This window comes from Oncorhynchus kisutch, linkage group LG22, assembly GCF_002021735.2.
Source record: "Oncorhynchus kisutch isolate 150728-3 linkage group LG22, Okis_V2, whole genome shotgun sequence".
Taxonomy (NCBI): Eukaryota; Metazoa; Chordata; class Actinopteri; order Salmoniformes; family Salmonidae; genus Oncorhynchus; species Oncorhynchus kisutch.
In genome coordinates this window covers 28,172,258-28,197,765 of record NC_034195.2, presented here as the reverse complement: position 1 = coordinate 28,197,765, position 25,508 = coordinate 28,172,258, and the positions used below count along the sequence as shown (strand labels likewise).

The following is a 25,508-nucleotide window of genomic DNA, read 5'->3' as shown; positions in this document are numbered from 1 at the left end:
TTGCAAATTATGGTGGAAAATAAGTATTTGGTCACCTACAAACAAGCAAGATTTCTGGCTCTCACAGACCTGTAACTTCTTCTTTAAGAGGCTCCTCTGTCCTCCACTTGTTACCTGTATTAATGGCACCTGTTTGAACTTGTTATCAGTATAAAAGACACCTGTCCACAACCTCAACCAGTCACACTCCAAACTCCACTATGGCCAAGACCAAAGAGCTGTCAAAGGACACCAGAAACAAAATTGTAGACCTGCACCAGGCTGGGAAGACTGAATCTGCAATAGGTAAGCAGCTTGGTTTGAAGAAATCAACTGTGGGAGCAATTATTAGGAAATGGAAGACATACAAGACCACTGATAATCTCCCTCGATCTGGGGCTCCACGCAAGATCTCACCCCGTGGGGTCAAAATGACCACAAGAACGGTGAGCAAAAAGAACCAGAACCACACGGGGGGGCCTAGTGAATGACCTGCAGAGAGCTGGGACCAAAGTAACAAAGCCTACCATCAGTAACACACTACGCCGCCAGGGACTCAAATCCTGCAGTGCCAGACGTGTCCCCCTGCTTAAGCCAGTACATGTCCAGGCCCGTCTGAAGTTTGCTAGAGAGCATTTGAATTTGTCATATGGTCAGATGAAACCAAAATATAACTTTTTGGTAAAAACTCAACTCGTTGTGTTTGGAGGACAAAGAATGCTGAGTTGCATCCAAAGAACACCATACCTACTGTGAAGCATGGGGGTGGAAACATCATGCTTTGGGGCTGTTTTTCTGCAAAGGGACCAGGATGACTGATCCGTGTAAAGGAAAGAATGAATGGGGCCATGTATTGTGAGATTTTGAGTTAAAACCTCCTTCCATCAGCAAGGGCATTGAAGATGAAACATGGTTGGGTCTTTCAGCATGACAATAATGATCCCAAACACACCACCCGGGCAACGAAGGAGTGGCTTCGTAAGAAGCATTTCAAGGTCCTGGAGTGGCCTAGCCAGTCTCCAGATCTCATAGAAAATCTTTGGAGGGAGTTGAAAGTCTGTGTTGCCCAGCAACAGCCCCAAAACATCACTGCTCTAGAGGAGATCTGCATGGAGGAATGGGCCAAAACACCAGCAACAGTGTGTGAAAACCTTGTGAAGACTTACAGAAAACGTTTGACCTCTGTCATTGCCAACAAAGGGTATATAACAAAGTATTGAGAAAAACTTTTGTTATTGACCAAATACTTATTTTCCACCATAATTTGCAAATAAATTCATTAAAAATCCTACAATGTGATTTTCTGGATTTATTTTTCAAATTTTGTCTGTCATAGTTGAAGTGTACCTATGATGAAAATTACAGGCCTCTCTCATCTTTTTATGTGGGAGAACTTGCACAATTGGTGGCTGACTAAATACTTTTTTGCCCCACTGTACATATCCAAGTTTCAGAACATTCCCTCCAGGCCTGTGGGTGGTTTCCAGTCTGAGGTCTGACATTTGGAGAATAATATTGCTGTGGAAGTGGTGGGCTGCTCTGAGCCCCACCTCAGGATGGGCCCCCCAGGGAGCTTACCTCCACTTTGTTCTCGATGTAATCCCAGATCCCCAGCACCACAATTCTGAACACCGTCTGAGAGAGCGGGAGGAGGGAGAGTGGGGTAGGGAAAGGGTAAAAAGGATTGGGGAAGAGAACCATAGCAATAGAATACATTTCCGTTACTTGTAAATACACCCCTAAAAATACTAATGTCTCAGCGAAAGTGAATTGCAGTTGTGATTCAGTTCTCTTTCATCTATCCACCGGCAATTCATCAATGACATACTCCTACAGTTCACTGCCACAGCGGTCAGATTTCCTTCAAACAATTAGAGACACACACTGCACCAGCTGCAGCTGACTCATCAGGGGCTGCAGAAGGCCACTGCACTCCTCTCCTTTCTTTTTACATATTCAGGATTCCACCTGAGCAGAAGCTGTCCTGCCACAGCCAATACTTACATTAATCACTAAGGGTTAGCTTTCATTGATAACTGAAACACATATACACATGGTAGATGGTGGCAGATTGTGGTAAATTGCATCATTCTGGCAACATTGGCTGACACATAAATAACTTGTCATAGAATTCTGCGGCACCCCGCAAGCTGTGCTGCAGTACGCCGCAACTTTTAATGGAAGAACCACTGTACTGTTTCTCAACCAAATAGAGCAGCAGACCGGTGAACAGAGAACTACAAAGATCAACTGCTAGGCCTGAGGAAACGGTAATCAATAGGGTTTATCTGAGGCTCTGGCGCTAGTTAAAAGCTACGGTGCAACAGAAAAGCTCTATCTGCATTTTAGATAAAAGTGATTGTGTTGACTAAACGTAATACATCAAGAGCAATTAACAGTCACAGCAAGTTGTGAAGGGAAAGAGTATCAGAATGAGTGAGATAGAGGAGGCTGTAATGCTGTGAACAAACATTAGGAGCAAATTAAATAGCTGTGTTTACGTTTAACAATATACTGTATGTGATGGACCAACAGAGTACATTGACCAACGCTCTAATAAGTCGATAAGTGTTGATAAAAGAAAGGCCAGGGCTTAATAGGACGTTGTAATCAGAATACATCACTGCACCTCTCTAGCTCACCTTTGTCTCAATCAACTATAGCACACTAGAGCATTAAATCAACCCTCCGCTACATCAGCTTTAAGTGAGCCTGCTGCCACTGTGGTGTGGGGGGGGGGGGGGGGGGGGGGAGTGGCTCACCTCAGTGAAGAACACAGATAGGATGGCCAGGCTGATCCAGTGGATGATGCTGGCAAACTGGAACGCGTTGTTAACTGTGAAGACAGCACAGCAGAGACACCGTTTCAAGATGACTAGTTTACTCAGGGTTCAGATCATTTGGTAAATCCTGGAGACAGACCCAAGCACAGACACATAGCCCTCTGTATCTCAGTGTGTAGAGCATGGCCATTGTTAATGCCAGGATAGTGGGTTTGATTCCCAGGACTGCTTATACATAAAATGTATACACACTTGACTGTAGTTTGCTTTGGATAAAATGGTCTGTTAAATGGCATATGCAGTGCATTCGGAAAGTATTCAGACCCCTTGACTTATTCCACATTTTGTTACGTTACAGCCTTATTCTAAAATCGATTACAAAGTTTTTATTCCGTCATCAATCTACACATAATACCCCATAATGATAAAGCAAAAACAGGTTTTTAGACATTTTTGCAAATTGCTCAGTTTGGCCGGGTGGCCAGCTCCAGGAAGAGTCTTTTGATGGTTCCAAACTTCCGCCATTTAAGAATGATGGAGGCCATTGTGTTCCTGGGGACCTTCAATGCTGCAGAAATGTTTATACCCTTCCCCAGATCTGTGCCTCGGCTCCCTGTTTCAGAGCTCTACGGACAATTGCTTCGACCTCATTGCTTGGTTTTTGCTCTGACATGCACTGCCAACTGTGGGACATTATATAGAAACATTTGTGCCTTTACAAATCATGTCCAATCAATTGAATTTACCACAAGTGGACTCCAATCAAGTTGTAGAAACATCTCAAGGAAGATCAATGGAAACAGGATGCACCTGAGCTCAATTTCAAGTCTCTTAGGAAAGGTTCTGAATACTTATGTAAATAAGTATTGTTTTGTTTTTATTTTAATACATTTGCAAAAATGTCAACAACAAAAAAAATGTCTAAAATGTCTAAAAACCTATATTTAATCCAATTTAGAATAAGGCTGTAACGTAACAGATTGTGTAAAAAGTCAAGGGGTCTGAATACTTTCCGAATGCACTGTATATATACTGTATATATTATATAGGCAAAGATGTGCATGCACAGGTTTGTCTGACTTCATGCCTATTCATCAGCCTAATTGTGGCCAGCATCGTACTACATTAGGCTGTCAGCTACAGCATTTCTCTTCAAGCACCTCTTCCCTTCTGTCTTTATTTGTTGTGCTCACTGATCTGTCAATCAGTCTGTTAATCTTCCTCCATCCCTCCCTCTCTCTGTACATTCACCCAGCAGACAGACCATCTCTCTCTCCCCATTTATTTGTCTTACTTTACCTCCCAACCGTTCTGTCTCTTCAATCTGCCTCCAGGAACTTGTTAAGACTTGAATACGTTAAGATACAGCCATATTGACCTGTAACCCATATCGCCCTAGCATCGTTCATAGAGCTTGTGACACCACAGAGGTGGGGACTCCTGACTGTAACCCATGAAAGATGAAGACACCCACCTTCTTCTCCAGAGCAAGATGATGCAGATGAGGTCATCTCCATGTGCTATGGCTCACAGTGGCATTAGACCACCTGTCACTGTTTACTGAGGAATACTAATGATGCTGCTATTATGGAGGAGAGGTCACAGCCCCAAGTCCTGGACCTGTCACTGTCACTGTTTACTGAGGAATACTAATGATGCTGATATTATAGAGGAGAGGTCACAGCCCCAGGTCCTGGACCTGTCACTGTTTACTGAGGAATACTAATGATGCTGATATTATAGAGGAGAGGTCACAGCCCCAGTCCCTGGACCTGTCACTGTCACTGTTTACTGAGGAATACTAATGATGCTGATGTTATAGAGGAGAGGTCACAGCCCCAGGTCCTGGACCTGTCACTGTCACTGTTTACTGAGGAATACTAATGATGCTGATATTATAGAGGAGAGGTCACAGCCCCAGGTCCTGGACCTGTCACTGTTTACTGAGGAATACTAATGATGCTGATGTTATAGAGGAGAGGTCACAGCCCCAGGTCCTGGATCTGTCACTGTCACTGTTTACTGAGGAATACTAATGATGCTGATATTATAGAGGAGAGGTCACAGCCCCAGGTCCTGGACCTGTCACTGTCACTGTGTAATAATAGGTACTGTATTTATTGTACAACAGACCTAGTGCCAACATTAGCCACATTCCTAATAACAGATGTGGATTTTTGTAAATGACAAATTCCAACATAACACAAATTCCACAGCTGTTTTGTGTGTTTTAACTTCACTAAGGGTCGAATCACAATTGAAGATATGTGCAAGTAACTCAAATGTTCATGTATCTATAAGCCGAGATCCAGGTTCTAATACAGAGACAGGTCCAGGTTCACTCACACTGCAGAAGCTTGGTGTCGATGAGCAGCTCCAGACACAGCAGCACGACCACCAGGATGACACAAGCCACCAGAAAACAGTTGAAGCCTGCACTCAGCAGACATACCTGCCATAGGGCTGCCCTCCGCCCACAGCATGGCTTCAGCCAGTTAGACCTGATACCAGAAGGGGGGAGGAATGCAGAAACAAAGCTGAATGTCATGATATGCAAATCAGAGATGGAAATGTATTTACTTGTATTTACTCTTTGAAACCTCAATGGTGGAGTCGTTGAGAAGTGCTTTCTACCATGTGTTCGACTCCGTTTCAGCCAGCAGAAGGCAGCGTTCCAATCAGGCACAAATACATACACATCCATACACATTTTTTTTTTTTCACCTTTATTTAACCAGGTAGGCCAGTTGAGAACAAGTTCTCATTTACAACTGCGATCTGCCCAAGATAAAGCAAAGCAGTGCCACACAAACAACAACACAGAGTTACACATGGAATAAACAAACATACAGTCAATAACACAATAGGGAAAAAAATCTACAGTGTATATACATTGTGTGCAAATGAAGTAAGATTAGGGAGGGAAGGCAATAAATAGGCCGTAATGGCGAAGGAATTACAATTTAGCATTTAAACACTGGAGTGATAGATGTGCAGAAGATGAATGTGCAAGTAGAGATACTGGGGTGCAAAGGAGCAATAAATAAATAACAATATGGGGATGAGGTAGTTAGATGAGCAATTTACAGATGGGCTACGTACAGATGCAGTGATCTGTGAGCTGCTCTGACCGCTGATGCTTAACGTTAGAGAGGGAGATATGAGTCTCCAGCTTCAGTGATTTTTTCAATTCGTTCCAGTCATTGGCAGCAGAGAACTGGAAGGAAAGGCGGCTAAAGGAGCAATAGGCTTTGGGGGTGACCAGTGAAATATATCTGCTGGAGCATGTGCTACGGGCGAGTGCTGCTATGGTGACCAGTGAGCTGAGAAAAGGCGGAGCTTTACCTAGCAAAGACTATAGATGACCTGGAGCCAGTGGGTTTGGCGAGGAATATGAAGCGAGGGCCAGCCAACGAGAGCATACAGGTCGCAGTGGTGGTGACAAAACGGATGGCACTGTGATAGACTGCATCCAATTTGCTGAGTAGAGTGTTGGAGGCTATTTTATAAACGACATCGCCGAACTCAAGGATCGGTAGGATAGTCAGTTTTATGAGGGTATGTTTGGCAGCATGAGTGAAGGAAGCTTCGTTGCGAAATAGGAAGCAGATTCTAGATTTGATTTTGGATTGGAGATGTTTAATGTGAGTCTGGAACAAGAGTTTACAGTCTAACCAGACACATAGGTTTTTGTAATTGTCCACATATTCTAAGTCTGTCACGTTCTGACCTTAGTTCTTTTAGTTATGTCTTTGTTTGAGTATGGTCAGGGCGTGAGTTGGGTGGGTTGTCTATGTTCCTTCTTCTATAATTTGGGATTTCTATGTTTGGCCTGGTATGGTTCTCAATCAGAGGCAGCTGTTTATCGTTGTCCCTGATTGAGAACCATACTTAAGTAGCCTGGTTTCACTTTTGAGTTGTGGGTGATTATTTCCTGTTTAGTGTTTTTGTCATTCACCTTACGGGACTGTTTGTTTGTTATTTATTGTTTTTGTTCAGTGTTCATTTTGCTTTATTAAATTATGGACACTTACCACGCTGCGCATTGGTCTGACATTTCTTACTCCTCGTCAGAGGAGGACGAAGACGAACGTTACTAAGTCAGAACCATCCAGAGTAGTGATGCTGGACAGGTGGGCAGGTGCGGGCAGCTATCGGTTGAAGAGCATGCATTTAGTTTTACTTGCATTTAAGAGCGGTTGGAGGCCACGGAAGGAGTGTTGTATGGCATTGAGGCTCGTCTGGAGGTTAGTTAACACAGTGTCCAAAGAAGGGCCAGAAGTATACAGAATGGTGTCGTCTGCGTAGAGGTGGATCAGAGAATCACCAGCAGCAAGAGCGACATCATTGATGTATACAGAGAAAAGAGTCAGACTGAGAATTGAACCCTGTGGCACCCCCATAGAGACTGCCAGAGGTCCGGACAACAGGCCCTCCGATTTCACACTGAACTCTGTCTGAGAAGTAGTTGGTGAACCAGGCGAGGCAGTCATTTGAGAAACCAAGGCTGTTGAGTCTGCCGATAAGAATGTGGTGATTGACAGAGTTGAAAGCCTTGGCCAGGTCGATGAATACGGCTACACAGTATTGTCTTTTATCGATGGCGGTTATGATATCGTTTAGGACCTTGAGTGTGGCTGTGGTGCACCCATGACTAGCTCGGAAACCAGATTGCATAGAGGAGAAGGTGTGGTGGGATTCGAAATGGTCGGTGATCTGTTTGTTAACTTGGCTTTCGAAGACCTTAGAAAGGCAGGGTAGAATTGATATAGGTCTGTAACAGTTTGGGTCTAGAGTGTCTCCCCCTTTGAAGAGGGGGATGACCGCGGCAGCTTTCCAATCTTTGGGGATCTCAGACGATTTGAAAGAGGTTGAACAGGCTAGTAATAGGGGTTGCAACAATTTCAGCAGATAATTTTAGAAAGAGAGGGTTGTCAAGCCCAGCTGATTTATAGGGGTCCAGATTTTGCAACTCTTTCAGAACATCAGCTATCTGGATTTGGGTGAAGGAGAAATGGGGGAGGTTTGGGCAAGTTGTTGTAGGGTGTGCAGGGCTGTTGACCAGGGTAGGGGTAGCCAGGTGGAAAGCATGGCCAGCCGTAGAAAAATGCTTATTGAAATTCTCAATTATCGTGGATTTATAAGTGGTGACAGTGTTTTCTAGCCTCAGTGCAGTGGGCAGCTGGGAGGAGGTGCTCTTATTCTCCATGGACTTTACAGTGTCCCAGAACTTTGTGGAGATGGTGCTACAGGATGCAAATTTCTGATTGAAAAAGCTAGCCTTTGCTTGCCTAACTGCCTGTGTATATTGGTTCCTAACTTCCCTGAAAAGTTGCATATCGCGGGGGCTATTCGATGCTAATGCAGTACGCCACAGGATGTTTTTGTGCTGGTCAAGGGCAGCCACACATACTACAGATACTACTGATTTGTGACAGGGTTTGTTGGCCAACACAGAGCTTGTGTTTGCCTTCTGGTACCACTCACCACATGGCCATATTTACTCAGCTTTACAAACAAAATGTATTGGCACTTTCGTGAGCCTATGCATTATGTTGCATTATGTTGAAGCTAAAGAACTCTAAACATGATGTTGATGTTCATGATCTCTTTATTTAGAGACATAAAGAGAGATATTTCTCAGCCAGATCTCTGTGCTCAGTGTGCCTCATTCCTTTTGGAAGCAGACTCTGTTCTGTTGTGTTGTGTTCCAGCCATCACCATGCTGGCTGTGGAACTGTTTAGCAGAGAGTATTCTCTCTGCTACTCTCTGCTACCGCACAGCAAGCGATACTGGTGCACCAAGTCTGGAACCAACAGGACCCTGAACAGCTTCTACCTCCACGCCATAATACTGCTAAATAGATAGTTAAATAGTTAACCAAATAGCTATCCAGACTATCTGTATTGACCCTTTTTGCACAAATGTTTTTTACTCATCACATTGTTTATTATCTATCCTGTTGCCTAGTCACTTTATTCCTAGTTATATGTACATATCTACTTTATTTACCTTGTACTCCTGCACATCGACTCGGTACTGGTACCCTATGTAGGCTCCAGTGATCCTCCTCCCTGTACATCGCCATGCATTTTCATGTGTGGACATGAGTGGAATTTCCCAGGTGAGCTGGTCACTTGTCTAGGTACATTGTGTCTGCCTTAAATCCAACCTGTCTCCCCTCTGTGTCCCTCCTACCAGACACTAGGCCTGAGAGAGGCTCCCAGGGATTTACGGTCAATGAATAATGACAGATCTGTGCGAGGCAGACAGGGCTTTACTTCCCTGTCACTACTCTGTCACCTTTCCCAGAGTGAAGAAATACCATGATCAACATCCGTCTCTAAGCACACGAGAGGCAGAAAGATTCTACTTCCAGGCTTCACGACAGAGCAGGCAAACAGACAGAGAGGCAGTTATTTTTGAAGCCACCGGGGCTATGCAAAGAGGGGTAGAGAGAGAAAAGAGAGAGAGTGGGGAGGGAGAGAGAGGTTGGAGCCAGAGAGAGAGAGAGAGAGAGAGAGAGAGAGAGAGAGAGAGTAAGAGTGTCCCAGTGAGAGGAGCCATTTTGCGGCTACAGCTGGACCTCCGGTGGAGGACTAGATATCCTGTCCACCTGGTGCCAAGGTCCGCAGAGGGGCTGGGGGCTGGAGCAGGGCCATGCTGTGTCAATGAGCACTCCCAGGGGCTAACTGGCACACACTGCTGCCCACTGCACCCCTGCCAGTCACTCTGAGCCAAAATGTGCCAACAGATTAGGAGCACAACTCTGGAGGTGACAGGGAATTAGAGGAGGATTCCATGTGATAACAGAAAAGACTTTCATTCATTCTATTTATTGGCCAGTAGTTAAAACATTTCTGCCACAGCTATGTGACAGGGTAGCACAATGACAAAGCACTTTTTTTTAGGAAACACCTCAGTAAAGTTTTGGATTAAAAAGGTTAATTTTAACGTATATGGTTTCATAATTAATTTACAGGTCTCCCTCCAGCAAATAAGGAAAATGTATTAATTTAATACAGGTCAAGATAAACCCTATCTGGAAGGAGTGTAAATGGCCCCCGACCTTTCGAAGCTCAGAAATGACATTTTGTGGAAATAATTTTAAACCTGGAGCACTGAAGACTTGAATTGAAGTAGTATCAGTGGTAAAACTGAGTGAGAGTGGCTATAGAACAGGCAATACTTCAAGGAGCTCCACACTCACACACACACACACACACACACACACACACACACACACACACACACACACACACACACACACACACACACACACACACACACACACACACACACACACACACACACACACACACACACACACACACACACACTATTTGCAAGGAGGAAATGAGAGCTGCAGAGGGGTATGGACCAGAAAGGTTTATAAAGGCATCAGGAGTAAGTTGCGGAAGGGAGTGAAAGTGGGAGCGAGGGGAGATTGAACTGTGGTAGACAGAGGAGGAGAATTAAACCATGGGACTGATCAATACAGCCCAGGAGAGGAGAGTAGGTGAGCTGCTGGACACGACATCAGCTGATACAGCCCTCACATCAGACAGAGAGGAGAGATGACAGAGTGGACAGAGATATCACTGTGTGTCAGGGAGCAGGTGTGTGACTGACCACACTCAGGCACACTGTTGGTGGCCCTTACTCCTGCTCCGCTCCACAGGCTGGGCTGGGCTTGGCTCAGGCCCCTGCTAGTCTTACTGAAAAGAACCTATCAGAAAAATACTGCTTTCATTTACAGTCAGTCCTAATCGAGCCAAGATTAAAGACAAAGTTAAGGCACCAGGCCTACTCATCCCATCTGCCACCATTTTAGCCTTGTCCCAGATCGGTTTAACTCCTATGGTCATTATCATGCAAAATGTACAATTTATAACTATTTCTTTGGTCGTTGTCATGCCAATTCCTATGCACACTCATATGTGACACGCCAGCGCAATGGGGGTAGATGACGCTAGTTCCTACTTCCCAGTAAGGCCGTTTTTGCAGACATGCCTTCTTAAACATGTAAACCTTCATGTGCCTTAATTACAAACTTGTATGTGAGTTGTAAATGTGAATGTTAAATTAGGAGCTTAGTTTAGCCTGAGCTACTGTACATAGGGAGAAAGACACAATCGCTCCTAGCTAGTCATGATTGGTTGAGATAATGGAGGGCTTAACCATGCTGACGGTTGGCCACGCGTTTGTTTACACGTTTTTTAAAGAGATGGGTGGGGCTATGGCTTAAGAGGGTGTGAACAATGCTGAATTGGCGTAAACAAAGAGGAGCTCTCCAGCTCTCAAAATCTTTCCGAGGCATTTTCCCTACTTGTCTCCTAAGTGGGATATGACATTTTTTTTCAATTGCTACTTTTCAATACCGAAGCAACTTTTTCAAAACTCTTCACACAGTCTGCATTACCAACATGCATCTTGGCCAAACAGTTCATCTCAATAAGCTCGTTCGACCAGAACACTGGCAACAATTCTCAGTCAGAAAGCATACAGTACATTGTCACTCATAACACACTGACCTAAAAAACATTAACAGGGAGCATTACATAAATTATGAACTTTTCTCTTTGAAGTTTGAATGATTTTTCATATAAATCAGTATTTCATTATAGAATAAGAATAACACCTTTTCACTTTATTGACTGTACTAAAGTATATGTAACAATAATTAATCAGAAACGCAGCAAATGGCTTCAATAGGCTTTATTTTTTCTTTATCTTGGCATATCATAATTTACTTGTGAAAAATACAAAGTTAAAACAAAAAACAAATTCCTGAAATTCCAGGGCTGCAATAATAATAAACCCATCAACAACATGTATAATATAATCACTCATACTGTACAGTACTGTGAGGGTTCTAGTTCTCATCAACATGTATAGTATAATCACTCATACTGTACAGTACTGTGAGGGTTCTAGTTCTCATCAACATGTATAGTATAATCACTCATACTGTACAGTACTGTGAGGGTTCTAGTTCTCATCAACATGTATAGTATAATCAATCATACTGTACAGTACTGTGAGGGTTCTAGTTCTCATCAACATGTATAGTATAATCACTCATACTGTACAGTACTGTGAGGGTTCTAGTTCTCATCAACATGTATAGTATAATCACTCATACTGTACAGTACTGTGAGGGTTCTAGTTCTCCCTCTCTCCTGCATTTGGCCACAAGTTCTCATCAACATCACATCTTATATCTTCTCTGGCGATGCATCTTGGAAAGTATCTCCTGGAATGTCTAATCCAACCCTGACAGTCTTCAGGAGAAGGGTCTGCACACCCTGGCAGTCTTCAGGAGAAGGGTCTCCACACCCTGGCAGTCTTCAGGAGAAGTGTCTCCACACCCTGGCAGTCTTCAGGAAAAGTGTCTCCACACCCTGGCAGTCTTCAGGAGAAGTGTCTCCACACCCTGGCAGTCTTCGGGAAAAGTGTCTCCACACCCTGGCAGTCTTCAGGAGAAGTGTCTCCACACCCTGGCAGTCTTCGGGAAAAGTGTCTCCACACCCTGGCAGTCTTCAGGAGAAGGGTCTCCACACCCTGGCAGTCTTCAGGAGAAGTGTCTCCACACCCTGACAGTCTTCAGGAGAAGTGTCTCCACACCCTGTCAGTCTTCAGGAGAAGTGTCTCCACACCCTGTCAGTCTTCAGGAGAAGTGTCTCCACACCCCACATTCATGGCATCCAGTAAGGACATCTAGTCATGTGGATGGTGGTCATAAACCTTCCTCCTCCACGCAGAGAAAACCTCCTCTATGGGGTTTAGGAAGGGGGAGTATGGATGCAGGAACAGTACTGACATCCTGGGATGTGCAGCAAACCAGTCTGTGACTGCAGCAGAGTGGTGGAATGCCACATTATCCCACACAACAACGAAGGTAGTGCAGCAGAGTGGTGGAATGCCACATTATCCCACACAACGGTGAAGGTTGGGAAGTTTCTTGCCCCTCTCTCCTCCGCTGGCGCAAGTCGATTATGCAGCTCATCCAGAAAATAAATGAGCCTCTCTGTATTGTAGGGGCCAATGAGTGGTTTGTGTAACAGCAAACTATCATTGGACAGTGCTGCACACATTGTGATGTTAGCTCCTCTCTGGCCTGGGACATCCACGGTTGCTCTCTGTCCAATCACATTTTTTCCCCTGCAGCATGTTTTTGCCATGTTGAATCCAGCTTCATCCACAAAGCCAGTTTGCCTGGCTTCCATCTCCATTACTCTCTAAAATACAATACATCCACAGTTTTACAGTACTTTACATTATGCATAGCTGTGTATGTACCCTGTTTGGTTATTGAACATACATCTAACCTGGATAAATTGATACCAGAGTTCTTTCACTTGTTCACCATTTCTCTCAAAGGGTACAGTGTACAACTGCTTCATCCTTATTTTATATAGGACTCTGGCCATTGTCGTTGTGCTGACTGTATTCACAAGTGATCTTTTCTGCCAGCACTCAAATTTCCCACAAATTGCCCCTCCCTCCTGTGGGAGGCAACCTTTGGATCCTACTGAAAAACACAAAACAATCAATATATTTCAGTACATGTAAAAATGTGAACATATAATATTGTACTGTAATATGAAGTAAAATTATCATTGAAGGATGTTTTGCTGGAAAATTTGTACTATTGAAACAACTGTTGAACGCTGCAGATTTGGTTGCACCCTTAAACCGGCCTCTCTCAAAGAGAGACCATGATTTACAACATGGTCAATAATTGTGGCCCTTATCTCATCAGAGACCACCGCTCTTGATCTTCCTCTCCTTTGTCCTCCACGCATTCTCCCTCTCCCTGCCACTCTTCTTTCCCCACCACCAACCTGTCTTCCTTGATCCATGTTTCCAAACGAAATCATTCTGAAGCCGTCCTCTTTTGTCTGTTTGGTAACGAGACTAAAAACAGGACACTTGGGTATGCTTTCAGCTGAAATTGCAATCAGCTGTGTTTAGAATGATTACAGTTTTTCTCAATTGCTAAAACACTAAAACCCATTGGCTGAACAAAGTTCTCAGTTGCCTGGACTCATTTAGCTAATTATGCAGTCTGTTGTCAATACCTTAAACCATTTCACATGGTAAAACACAATTTGCAGGTCTCACTTAGACTTTTTAGCAAAACTCTAAACACATTCTCATTCTCAAAACACATTCTGCACTCTAATGCACATGTCATCCATACTGGTAAACACAAGTGGCAACAATCAAATACAAATAGAGAAGACATGTCATTGATTGAACACAACCACTCAAAATTGATTTAACCTGTTTCAAATGATGCGACACAACCAATATACGCCAGTTCAGAGAGCAAACAGGTTGTTGAAGGTGGGAAGGAGCGAGTCTGAGAATGGATAGAAGAAACAATGTGAGAGGACGAGTGCGTATGCGAGGTGGGCGACAAGGAGGAGGAGGACGAAGACGAAGAGTGGAAATATCTGATGAAATTCGAGCAACAGTTAAAGACCATGTTCTTGTCCATGGACTGACAATGAGGAAAGCAGGACTTAGAGTGCAACCCAATTTGAGACGATTTTCTGTGTCCACCATAGTAAGGACATTCAGAGAAGAGAACAGGTACAGGATACTACTGTGTTTTTGTAATTGCACATTTACTGTACTACACTATATGCAGCTGTTTCAATAGACATGTGTAAAGTGAATCACTGTATGTATTGTACTGCATGAATATGTTTTGGAACTGCACAACTACGTTTTGTAGAATTGCAAGGCTGCCGCATGCAGGTGGAAGGACAGCTATATTCACTCGGGAGCAAGAGGCCGTTATAGTTGGCATGGTCCTTCAAGATAATGCAATACGACTCAGAGAAATCCAGAAACGAGTGATACAAGACAACACACACTTCCAGGGAATCGACAGTGTGAGCATTTCCACTATTGACTGTGTCCTCCATCGTAACAGGATGCGAATGAAACAAGTATACAGAGTACCTTTTGAGCGCAACTCACCAAGGGGGGAAAGAACTGTGAGCTCAGTATGTGCAAGTAAGTGTACATTCAGAAACATTTACTGTAATCCAGATAGTATGTGTTAGTACTGTAGACGATGTGAATGACATTACTCTTCAGTACATACAATGTATGTGAATCAGAAGCCTAATTGTACTCTACAGTAGAGGACTGTCTCTGTACGACTTACAAAATCCTACATACAGTATATTGTATTTCTACACAAACAATATTTGACTTGGAGTCCTTGGACAGCAGGCTTCAATCTAACAAAGAGGAGTAGGAGAGGCCGAAACATGATTGGACAGCGGGCCATTGTTGAAGTCCCTGGTCAACGAGGTGGCAATGTCACAATATGTGCTACTATCAGCAACCATGGTGTTCTACATCCCCATGTTACACTCGGGCCATATAACACCCAGCACCTTCTAAGATGTATTGCCAATCTAAGATATATTTTATTTGAGCAGCAGGGTCAAGAGCTACATGAGAACCCCATTCCCACCTATGTGATAGTGTGGGACAATGTCAGTTTCCACCGAGCTGCTCAGGTAAGGGAATGGTTTAACATCAATGGGCAGTTTCATCTCCTCTTGGAGATGGAAAGTGTATGATCGACAACCCTACACCAGAGTAAATCTGCTGCAAGCCATGGATTTAGCCTGTGGTGATATGGGTGAGGAATCATGTCAGGGCTGGATACGGCACACAAGAGGCTTCTTCCCCCGTTGCCTCAGGAGGGACAATATTGCTTGTGATGTCGATGAAGTGCTCTGGCCTGACCCAGCCCAAAGACAAGAAGAAGCACATTGATCACATGTTTACTCCTCTGATTTTTGTCCCTTTTAGTATTGTATACTGTAGTACAGTGCATTGTAGGCTGTATACTGTACAATGGACAAATTGTATGGCTCTGAACATTGTGCTTTCCATTTCTTAACAGTACTGACTGCTCAATAGATTGACTGGTTGCAGGTTAATATCAACAAAGAACAAGAATGACAGTATCACAGAGACAAAGGACAAGTTTGTGAGGTGCAGGGTACAGTACTGTAACAATAGGGGTACAAGGAGGAGGAAAAACAAAATTGCAAAAAGCAGAGTAGTAATTTCTGATCAATTTTGAGCTACTATGATAGAACATGTTTTCATTCATCAAAAGACAATGACGGAAAAATATGAATATATTTTAGATTAAAAATGTACTTCTCCCTGAGAATTGTATGTTTTGAACAATGTGTTTTCTATTTCCGGTGTATTGTTTACTGACTGCTTGAGAGTGTAAATCATTTTGATCACTTTGTTTATGATTTGAGAGCAGTGTTTGATTTTGAACACAGGTAAAACTGTTTTGAGACGAATGTTTCATTTTGCGAGATGAGTCAGGTTATGTAGATAGTGCTTGAAGATGAGGTTTTGTGTTTAATGTTTTCAGGAAATGGCGCAAGGTTTCAGAAATTGTGTTTTAGCAGTTGAGAAACTGTAAATATTCTGCTGAGATTTTCTATATATTTCAGTCTGGTGACTGCAGAAATGCACAACATTTGCCATCATTCTGTTTTGAATATGTTTTTCACAGTTTTGGAAAAGGTGTGTTAGCATTTGAAAACGTGCTGCAAACATATAGTTTTGCAGGTGGTGGAGTATGAATGAAAAACGTTCATGGATTTCAGAGAATGTGGTCATTGAATACATTTTGTGTGAAAGCAATGAAAAATGATTCACAGTTTGGTCCACATACACAGTGACTGTGTGAAGAGTTTTGACAATGTGACTTCAGATTTGACCAATGCATGTTAGCAATTGAAAAAAACTGTAAATTTATTAACTTTTAAGGCAGCATTTCCCCTCCAATTACAGTGTATGTTACACTGTAAAAAGCATTTAGGATTTTTCAACATAAGCCCCCGTTGGGACGGGATGTCACATACGGAGTTGTCATGACTTTTTGTGCAAAGGCCACCTCTTGGAATGACACCTTCCACTGACAGTGTGTAGCACAAGTGAGTCTTCAAACTGTAATGTTTATTCAAATTGTATCTTGTTGGTAGTTTCAGATGTGAAGCTCTTGCAGTCCCCATTGGAGGATGATATGGCTACGGTAGTAACTCTGGAGAGGACAAACGAAGTGGGGACCATGAAGTGTCTCATCTGAATCATCAACTCAGCCAGAAGCCATGAATCTTCTATCAGCCTGTCAAGTCAAAGATGAGTGTTGGATGTGTGAGGTATTTGCCATGTGTAATGAATACTGTAACAAATCAGATATTTTTATGATCACAAACTGCTCTCCCAACAGAGTTCACTTTTTTTGAGCCATTGGTCATGTTGGCTGTCCTTGGACACGATCGCTGCTCTCGGACATAGTCGCTGCCCTCGGACCTGATGACCAGGGTTTGAGAGCTGACGTTACCATATAGCCCCTCTGAATTGCTGTTAGACTGCCACATGCAGTGGCTCATTTGGATGTGTTTGATGTCTTGAAGCTTGACTTCCCTACGTTTCTCCTACAACTGGGCCTGGAGCTCGTTTAAAGATTCTAGCAGGGGAGTGCAGCTACACGTCTACTAATGGCGAAGTATGGAGCGATGAGGGAGAAAGGGAACGCCTGCCCAGCCAGCCTAATCAACTCAATAAATGGTGTGACATGTTGCAGCCAGATTGCCCTCACATTTTAATCTGACGCTGAATCTGTCCGCCAACTGCTCTTCAAAGAGAGTCAATGTTTTTTCTGGCCAGCGGTTACAGTTGCTGCACTCGATCATGGTGACAGGGATTCACGTACCGGCATCAACATTAGCATTTAACCCCTCGTAATGTTTTTTTTGTTGTTGACATTTTTTACTCTTTTACAACAAGGGTGTGTGCATGTCTTGACTGAGCTGCGTTTTCACTGTATTCCTTTTCTTGGAAGATGAAGCATGTTCAAAGTTTTTCTCTTTATTTATTTTTACGGAGTGACTTAGGTTAGCACTGTCTACTATATTTTAAGCGTACTGCCTGAGGTTTCCGTATTGCTTTTGTTGTTCAGTCAGAATAGACTTTTCCCACATTTTGTTAAGTTACAGCCTTATTCTAAAATTGATAAATAAATCATCCATCTACACACAATACCCCAGAATGACAAAGCAAAAACAGGTTTTGATAAATGTTTTTCCATTTATTAACAATAAACTGAAATATTACATTTACATAAATATTCAGACCCTTTACTCAGTACTTTCTTGAAGCACCTTTGGCAGCGATTACAGCCTTGTGTCTTCTTGGGTATAACGCTACAAGCTTGGCACACCTGTATTTGGGGAGTTTCTCCCATTCTTCTCTGCAGGTCCACTCAAGCTCTGCCAGATTGGATGGGAAGTGTGGCTGCACAGCTATTTTCAGGTCTCTCCAGAGATGTTTGACTGAGTTCATATCCGAGCTTAGTTGGGCCACTCAAAGACGTTCATAGACTTATCCTGAAGCCACTCCTGCGTTGTCTTGGCTGTGTACTTAGGGTCGTTGTCCTGTTGGAAGGTGAACCTTTGCCGCAGTCTGAGGTCCTGAGTGCACTTGAGCAGGTTTTCATCAAGGATCTCTGTTCTATGCTCCGTTCATCTTTCCCGCAATCCTGACTAGTCTCCCAGTCCATGATGCTGCTACCATCATGCTTCACTGTAGGGAGGGTGCCAGATTTCATCCAGATGTGATGCTTGGCATTCAGGCCAAAGAGTTCAATCTTGGTTTCATCAGACCAGAGAATCTTGTTTCTCATAGTCAGAGTCCTTTAGGTGCCTTTTGGCAAACACCAAGCGGGCTGCCATGTGCCTTTTACTAAGGAGTGGCTTCCATCTGGCCACTCTACCATAAAGGCCTGATCGGTAGAGTGCTGCAGAGATGGCTCTTCTTCTGGAAGGTTCTCCCATCTCCACAGAGGAACTCTGGAGCTTTTTCAGAGTGAGCATCGGGTTCTTGCTCATCTCCCTGACCAAGGCCCTTCTCCCCCGATTGCTCAGTTTGGCCGGGCTGCCAGCTCTAGGAGAGTCTGTGGTTCCAAACTTCTTCCATCAAAGAACAATGGAGGCCACTGTGTTCTTAGGGACTTTCATTGCTGTAGAATTGTTTTGGTACCCTTCCCCAGATCTATGCCTCGACACAATCCTGTCTCGGAGCTCTACGGACAATTACTTTGACCATTGACATGTACTGTCAACTGTGGGATCTTATATAGACAGGTGTGTGCCTTTCCAAATCATGTCCAGTCAGTTGAATTTACCACAGGTGGACTCTAACCAAGTTGTAGAAACATCTCAAGGATGATCAATGGAAACAGGATGCACCTGAGCTCAATTTCGAGTCTCATAGAAAATGGTCTGAATTCTTATGTAAATAAGGTATTTCTGTTTTTCATTTTTAATACATTTACAAACATTTCTAAACCTGTTTTCACTTTGTCATTATGGGGTATTCTGTGAACATAGATGAACTTATTTGATTAATTTTAGAATAATACTGTAATGTAACAAAATGTGGAAAAAGTCAAGGTGTCTGAATACTTTCTGAATGCACTATATGTAGCAGCTGTCTTCTATTCTGTACTGCCTGTCGTCTCATGGTTATTGATGAGTATGATTGTTGGCCCCGTTGCCACTAACTCAATGTTACTCTTTTCTGATTCATTCCCACTGTATGAGGGGCTCCGAGCCCCTCCAGGTAGCACCCACCTGCCTGACAACAACCCCTCCCTGCCTGGCTTGGTGCCTGGCCTGTGCAACCCCAGGCCCCCAGTCCTGCTCTGCCTGTGACCCTGCCCAGTTTCTGGATCTTTGCTGACCCAATCGTACCTGCTTCTTGTCCAGTCTCCAAGATATGTGTCTCCAGTACCAAGATGACATTTACCATGTACAGATGTAGGTTCTTAATTTGATCACACACTCTTTTGTTTCTGAGAATTTTCCTGTACAGTAGGAAATGTAAACTTGTAGTGTAATCGAGTTTTAAAAACGCTTCTAAAGTTTAACATCTCCACTATCAAACGTCATGACTTGATTTGCCTTTGTAGCAACCTCTACAAAGATGTCCATTACTTATAATTCAATTTTTTTGTTGCTGCAGGATTATTTACTAGCTGTAGCAAACTGGCTCAAATTAAGATCCTACATCTGTAAGAACTTTAAATGTTAAAACAATTATTTTATTTAGCTTTTCCATCATTGCTAAACGTTTACTATGAGGTATGTTGCCTCTTATCTTTTGTGATAACTCACTTTGGTTTACAGGTATTTTAGCACTGGGCCTATTGTCAGTAAACCTTAAAAGTAACATTTCAAGTAAATTATTAATTGATATATGTTGATAATTTGTGTATTTTCCAGGCGCTTGCTCGATTGTCTTATAAAAGAGATCAGGGAGAATTTTCTCCATATGGGCTTAAATGAGTTTCTGTTTTTTTGCTTTCCTCTGAAAAACATTAACATTAAATATTGTAACATTAAATAAATACATTATTTCTGTTGTAATATGTCATTATTGTACTTTTTACTAAAGATGACACACATTAGCAGGTTTTTGCATTTGGAAATGTCCAAATGTAACGTTGTATTATAATGCTGTGTAATCACCTTCTGGTGTAAAAAACAACAACTTGGAAATGAAACACAACTACATTTTAAGTGAGAAGTAGGCAGGTTTGATGGCAAAAAAAGAAATTGACAAGAGCAGCATTTGGCCTACTTCACCCATGAATGAGGCAACAGTAGACCAACATCCTCACACACTCAGTTTTAAGAAAAGCTCCATTGAATCCTAAGTATGAAAAGGGCTAAATTGGGAGCTCTGAACCAGGTGTGCTGTGCCAATGTTCTGAAATTGATCAAAGCTCTTGATGTCTCAATTGCACATTTTCACCAGAACCAGTCTGCTCTCTCTGGCAAGGCATTAGGAACCAGACCAATGGCAGCAGTCACCATTACCGTCGATTCCAAAAAGTAAGTCAGTTTGAAAATGGCTTGGGCCAGCCTTGTTGTTCTCTCAATTTTAAAACCTGTAAATATATGGTAATGAGGTAGATGTGAGATATTTCTACCAACAAAAGAAGTGATTGTTAAACCTGTCCAAGCCTGTCCAATATTTCTCCCTCTGTTCTAATAACATCATGGCTCTATGGGTTCTCCATGTAGAAACTCCAACCAATTCACACCAATCTGCTGAACTCAGCATGCATAGGCAGAGGAAAATGGACTAGCACTGTGAGCTTGCAGCTACCTTTAGTTTGGGGAAGTTCTTTCCTTTTCTGCAAAGGCTTCTTGCTGTCTTTTCCTGACAAACCCACTACCTATCCAAGCACTTAAAAAGACATTGCTTTCCAATTGCACTCTATTGTTTTAAAATCATTACAAATGTCAATGTAACAACTGGCGGAATCCCTGAGACCACTGCTGAATCCTCTGTGTCATCATCACAGCCATTAGAATCAGTCCCTGAGAGAGGAAAACCAACAAAGTACTAAATATGCTGCATATGGCTTCTGCTGCTATCACAGGTAATCGTACATCTGAGAGGTTCCGCATTTATTAACACTAACACCAGGGGAATTGGTAAATACCAAAGGGAAGAAACCAAAGGGAGTGACATATAAAGGGCAGGTAATCAAGGAGGTGATGGAGTGCAGGTGAGTGTCATTATGCCCGTACCGCTGGTGACAGGTGTGCACCATAACGAGCAGCCTGGTGACCTCGAGGCCAGAGAGGGAGCACACGTGACAGGTAGGAATATGTGGGATTTGAAATGTTTATCATCCATCTCTAATTGGACTTCTGTAAATATACAGTAACATGCGACTGCCAGTCATTTTGACACGTGCACCCGTTACAGGAAGCAAGCCTACACTCAATCTTAAACTCCTATGATGCTGAATGTTTTTGAAATGCCACATAACTTGGAGATTCTTTTTGCACACCTGTACCATGACATAGTGAGCTTAGTGCCAAAAGGGATTCAGCCTATTCTTTGCAGAAGAAATAGGCTTTTAATATAAGGTAAATGAAGATGGATCGGCCTACATCTGCAGGGCAGCAGACAGGCTATTTCCAAAGAAAGAGTTTTCACCAGGACACTTGAACTCTCTTGCTCTCAGCCCAAAAAGCAATCTAGCCCTTTGCATGTCTGTGAATATTAACAAACCCTCAAACCAAGGCCTTAAATGTAATCTATTGTGCTACCCGGCATGTGGTACCTGCTGCACAGCCAATTTGATGGAGAGGACTGTTCTTCTGTGTGTTTGACTCCCCTCTACTCTTTTCAGAAATCCCTCTACCGATACCAGATAGGTAGAATATGACTCTGGCTTCTGCTGATATACACTGCTCAAAAAAATAAAGGGAACACTAAAATAACACATCCTAGATCTGAATGAATGAAATATTCTTATTAAATACTTTTTTCTTTACATAGTTGAATGTGCTGACAACAAAATCACACAAAAATGATCAATGGAAATCAAATTTATCAACGCATGGAGGTCTGGATTTGGAGTCACACTCAAAATGAAAGTGGAAAACCGCACTACAGGCTGATCCAACTTTGATGTAATGTCCTTAAAACAAGTCAAAATGAGGCTCAGTAGTGTGTGTGGCCTCCACGTGCCTGTATGACCTCCCTACAACGCCTGGGCATGCTCCTGATGAGGTGGTGGATGGTCTCCTGATGGATCTCCTCCCAGACATGGACTAAAGCATCCGCCAACTTCTGGACAGTCTGTGGTGCAACGTGGTGTTGGTGGATGGAGCGAGACATGATGTACCAGATGTGCTCAATTGGATTCATGTCTGGGGAACGGGCGGGCCAGTCCATAGCATCAATGCCTTCCTCTTGCAGGAAATGCTAATCTACAAAACACTACATGGGCTTGCTCCTACCTATCTCTCTGATTTGGTCCTGCCGTACATACCTACACGTACGCTATGGTCACAAGACGCAGGCCTCCTAATTGTCCCTAGAATTTCTAAGCAAACAACTGGAGGCAGGGCTTTCTCCTATAGAGCTCCATTTTTATGGAATGGTCTGCGAGACCATGTGAGAGACGCAAACTCGGTCTCAACCTTTAAGTCTTTACTGAAGACTCATCTATTTAGTGGGTCATATGATTGAGTGTAGTCTGGCCCAGGAGTGTGAAGGTGAACGGAAAGGCTCTGGAGCAACGAACCGCCCTTGCTGTCTCTGCCTGGCCGGTTCCCCTCTTTCCACTGGGATTCTCTGCCTATTACAGGGGCTGAGTCACTGGCTTACTAGGGCTCTTTCATACCGTCCCTAGGAGGGGTGCGTCACTTGAGTGGGTTGAGTCACTGATGTGATCTTCCTGTTTGGGTTGGCGCCCCCCCTTGGGTTGTGCCGTGGCGGAGATCTTTGTGGGCTATACTCGGCCTTGTCTCAGGATGGTAAGTTGGTGGTTGAAGATATCCCTCTAGTGGTGTGGGGGCTGTGCTTTGGCAAAGTGGGTGGGGTTATATCCTTCCTGTTTGGCCCTGTCTGGGGTGTCATCAGTTGGGGCCACAGTGTCTCCTGACCCCTCCTGTCTCAGCCTCCAGTATTTATGCTGCAGTAGTTTATGTGTCGGGGGCTAGGGTCAGTTTGTTATATCTGGAGTACTTCTCCTGTCCTATCCGGTGTCCTGTGTGAATTTAAGTATACTCTCTCTAATTCTCTCTTTCTCTCTCTCTCTCGGAGGACCTGAGCCCTAGGACCATGCCTAAGGACTACATGACAAGATGACTCCTGCTGTCCCCAGTCCACCTGGCCGTGCTGCTGCTCCAGTTTCAACTGTTCTGCCTGTGATTATTATTATTTGACCATGCTGGTCATTTATGAACATTTGAACATCTTGGCCATGTTCTGTTATAATCTCCACCTGGCACAGCCAGAAGAGAACTGGCCACCCCACATAGCCTGGTTCCTCTCAAGGTTTCTTCCTAGGTTTTGGCTTTTCTAGGGAGTTTTTCCTAGCCACCGTGCTTCTACACCTGCATTGCTTGCTGTTTGGGGTTTAAGGCTGGGTTTCTGTACAGCACTTTGAGATATCAGCTGATGTACAAAGGGCTATATTAATACATTTGATTTGATGTTGCAGGCAGCAGAACATTTTCCACGGCGTCTCCAAACTGTCACGTCTGTCACATGTGCTCAGTGTGAACCTGCTTTCATCTGTGAAGAACACAGGGCGCCAGTGGCGAATTTGCCAATCTTGGTGTTCTCTGGCAAATGCCAAACGTCCTGCACGGTGTTGTGCTCTAAGCACAACCCCCACCTGTGGACGTTGGGCCCTCATACCACCCTCATGGAGTCTGTTTCTGACTGTTTGAGCAGACACATGCACATTTGTGGCCTGCTGGAGGTCATTTTGCAAGGCTCTGGCAGTGCTCCTCCTGCTCCTCCTTGCACAAAGGCGGAGGTAGCGGTCCTGCTGCTGGGTTATTGCCCTCCTACGGCCTCCTCCACGTCTCCTGATGTACTGGCCTGTCTCCTGGTAGCGCCTCCATGCTCTGGACACTACGCTGACAGACACAGCAAACCTTCTTGCCACAGCTCGCATTGATGTGCCATCCTGGATGAGCTGCACTACCTGAGCCACTTGTGTGGGTTGTAGACTCCGTCTCATGCTACCACTAGAGTGAAAGCACCGCCAGCATTCAAAAGTGACCAAAACATCAGCCAGGAAGCATAGGAACTGAGAAGTGGTCTGTGGTCACCACCTGCAGAACCACTCCTTTATTGGGGGTGTCTTGCTAATTGCCTATAATTTCAACCTGTTGTCTATTCCATTTGCACAACAGCATGTGAAATGTATTGTCAATCAGTGTTGCTTCCTCAGTGGACAGTTTGATTTCACAGAAGTGTGATTGACTTGGAGTTACATTGTGTTGTTTAAGTGTTCCCTTTATTTTATTGAGCAGTGTATATTACTCCTGCCAAGATTCAGTCCAAATTCATTCTGTACTGTATTCTTACATTCTGTGGTGTTCATATCACTTCAATCTTAATTCTACTGTCTGTTGAAATGTACAAGTGAGTGCATCATTAACTGCATCGTTTGTATCATTTTTGCTGAGCAACAGTCATGTCTCAACTGTTACAGGATAAGTAGCCGGAGAACTTGATGCCAGTAGGGCACTCAGAGCAATCAATCTTGTAATCAATCTACCCTGCACTAGTCTGGCCATGTGTAAACTAATCTAATACCATACTTCTCACCATCACTGTATGTATCAGCCCTGTGCTTCTCACTGCAGATCCAGCACACCACAGAGTCAGTCATTCCACCTCCACCCAACATGGAGACCAGTCCACATTCATCAAATGGAGCCATTTCACACTAATCTTTGGCAGGCATCTTTGTGAATGAATGGGATGGTGGGAGCAGGGTGAGAGTCCCTCCTCTCTCGCTCTCCTCCCGTCACAATACCAGGTTGACCCACATGAACCATCTGCCATTGCTGCGGCTCATCACACTGGCCCGTTGAGATCAGTGGCATATGCTGCTGTTCCTGCTGCTGGAAGCTTGGGACTATGGGTGGCATGCTGATCTTGACGATGATATAACCAGAGAGGGGTTGTGGGCCTGGGTTGGCAGCTCAGAAAGGAGCCCTGGCCCCACTGGTAGCTCTGGAGTGGTCTGGGGCCTCATTTATAACCGTTGCATGAATTTTACACAAAATAAATGCATGCCCCATTTCTGAAAATAATACGTATTTATAAAAATATTGAGATTTAAAAACTTG

At 43.7% G+C, this 25,508-nt stretch overlaps 1 protein-coding gene across 1 annotated transcript in view; it reads right to left on the bottom strand.

Annotated features, from left to right (window-relative positions):
- tmem266 (transmembrane protein 266) overlaps nucleotides 1-25,508 on the bottom strand; it is a 56,052-nt gene that overhangs the window by 10,933 nt on the left and 19,611 nt on the right. Inside the window, exons 4-6 of the mRNA XM_031801750.1 lie at nucleotides 5,109-5,263; nucleotides 2,742-2,815; nucleotides 1,558-1,614 (exon numbers count right to left, since the gene is read on the bottom strand). Coding sequence (XP_031657610.1) covers nucleotides 1,558-1,614; nucleotides 2,742-2,815; nucleotides 5,109-5,263 — 286 coding nt within the window. The remainder of the gene's footprint in view (nucleotides 1-1,557; nucleotides 1,615-2,741; nucleotides 2,816-5,108; nucleotides 5,264-25,508) is intronic.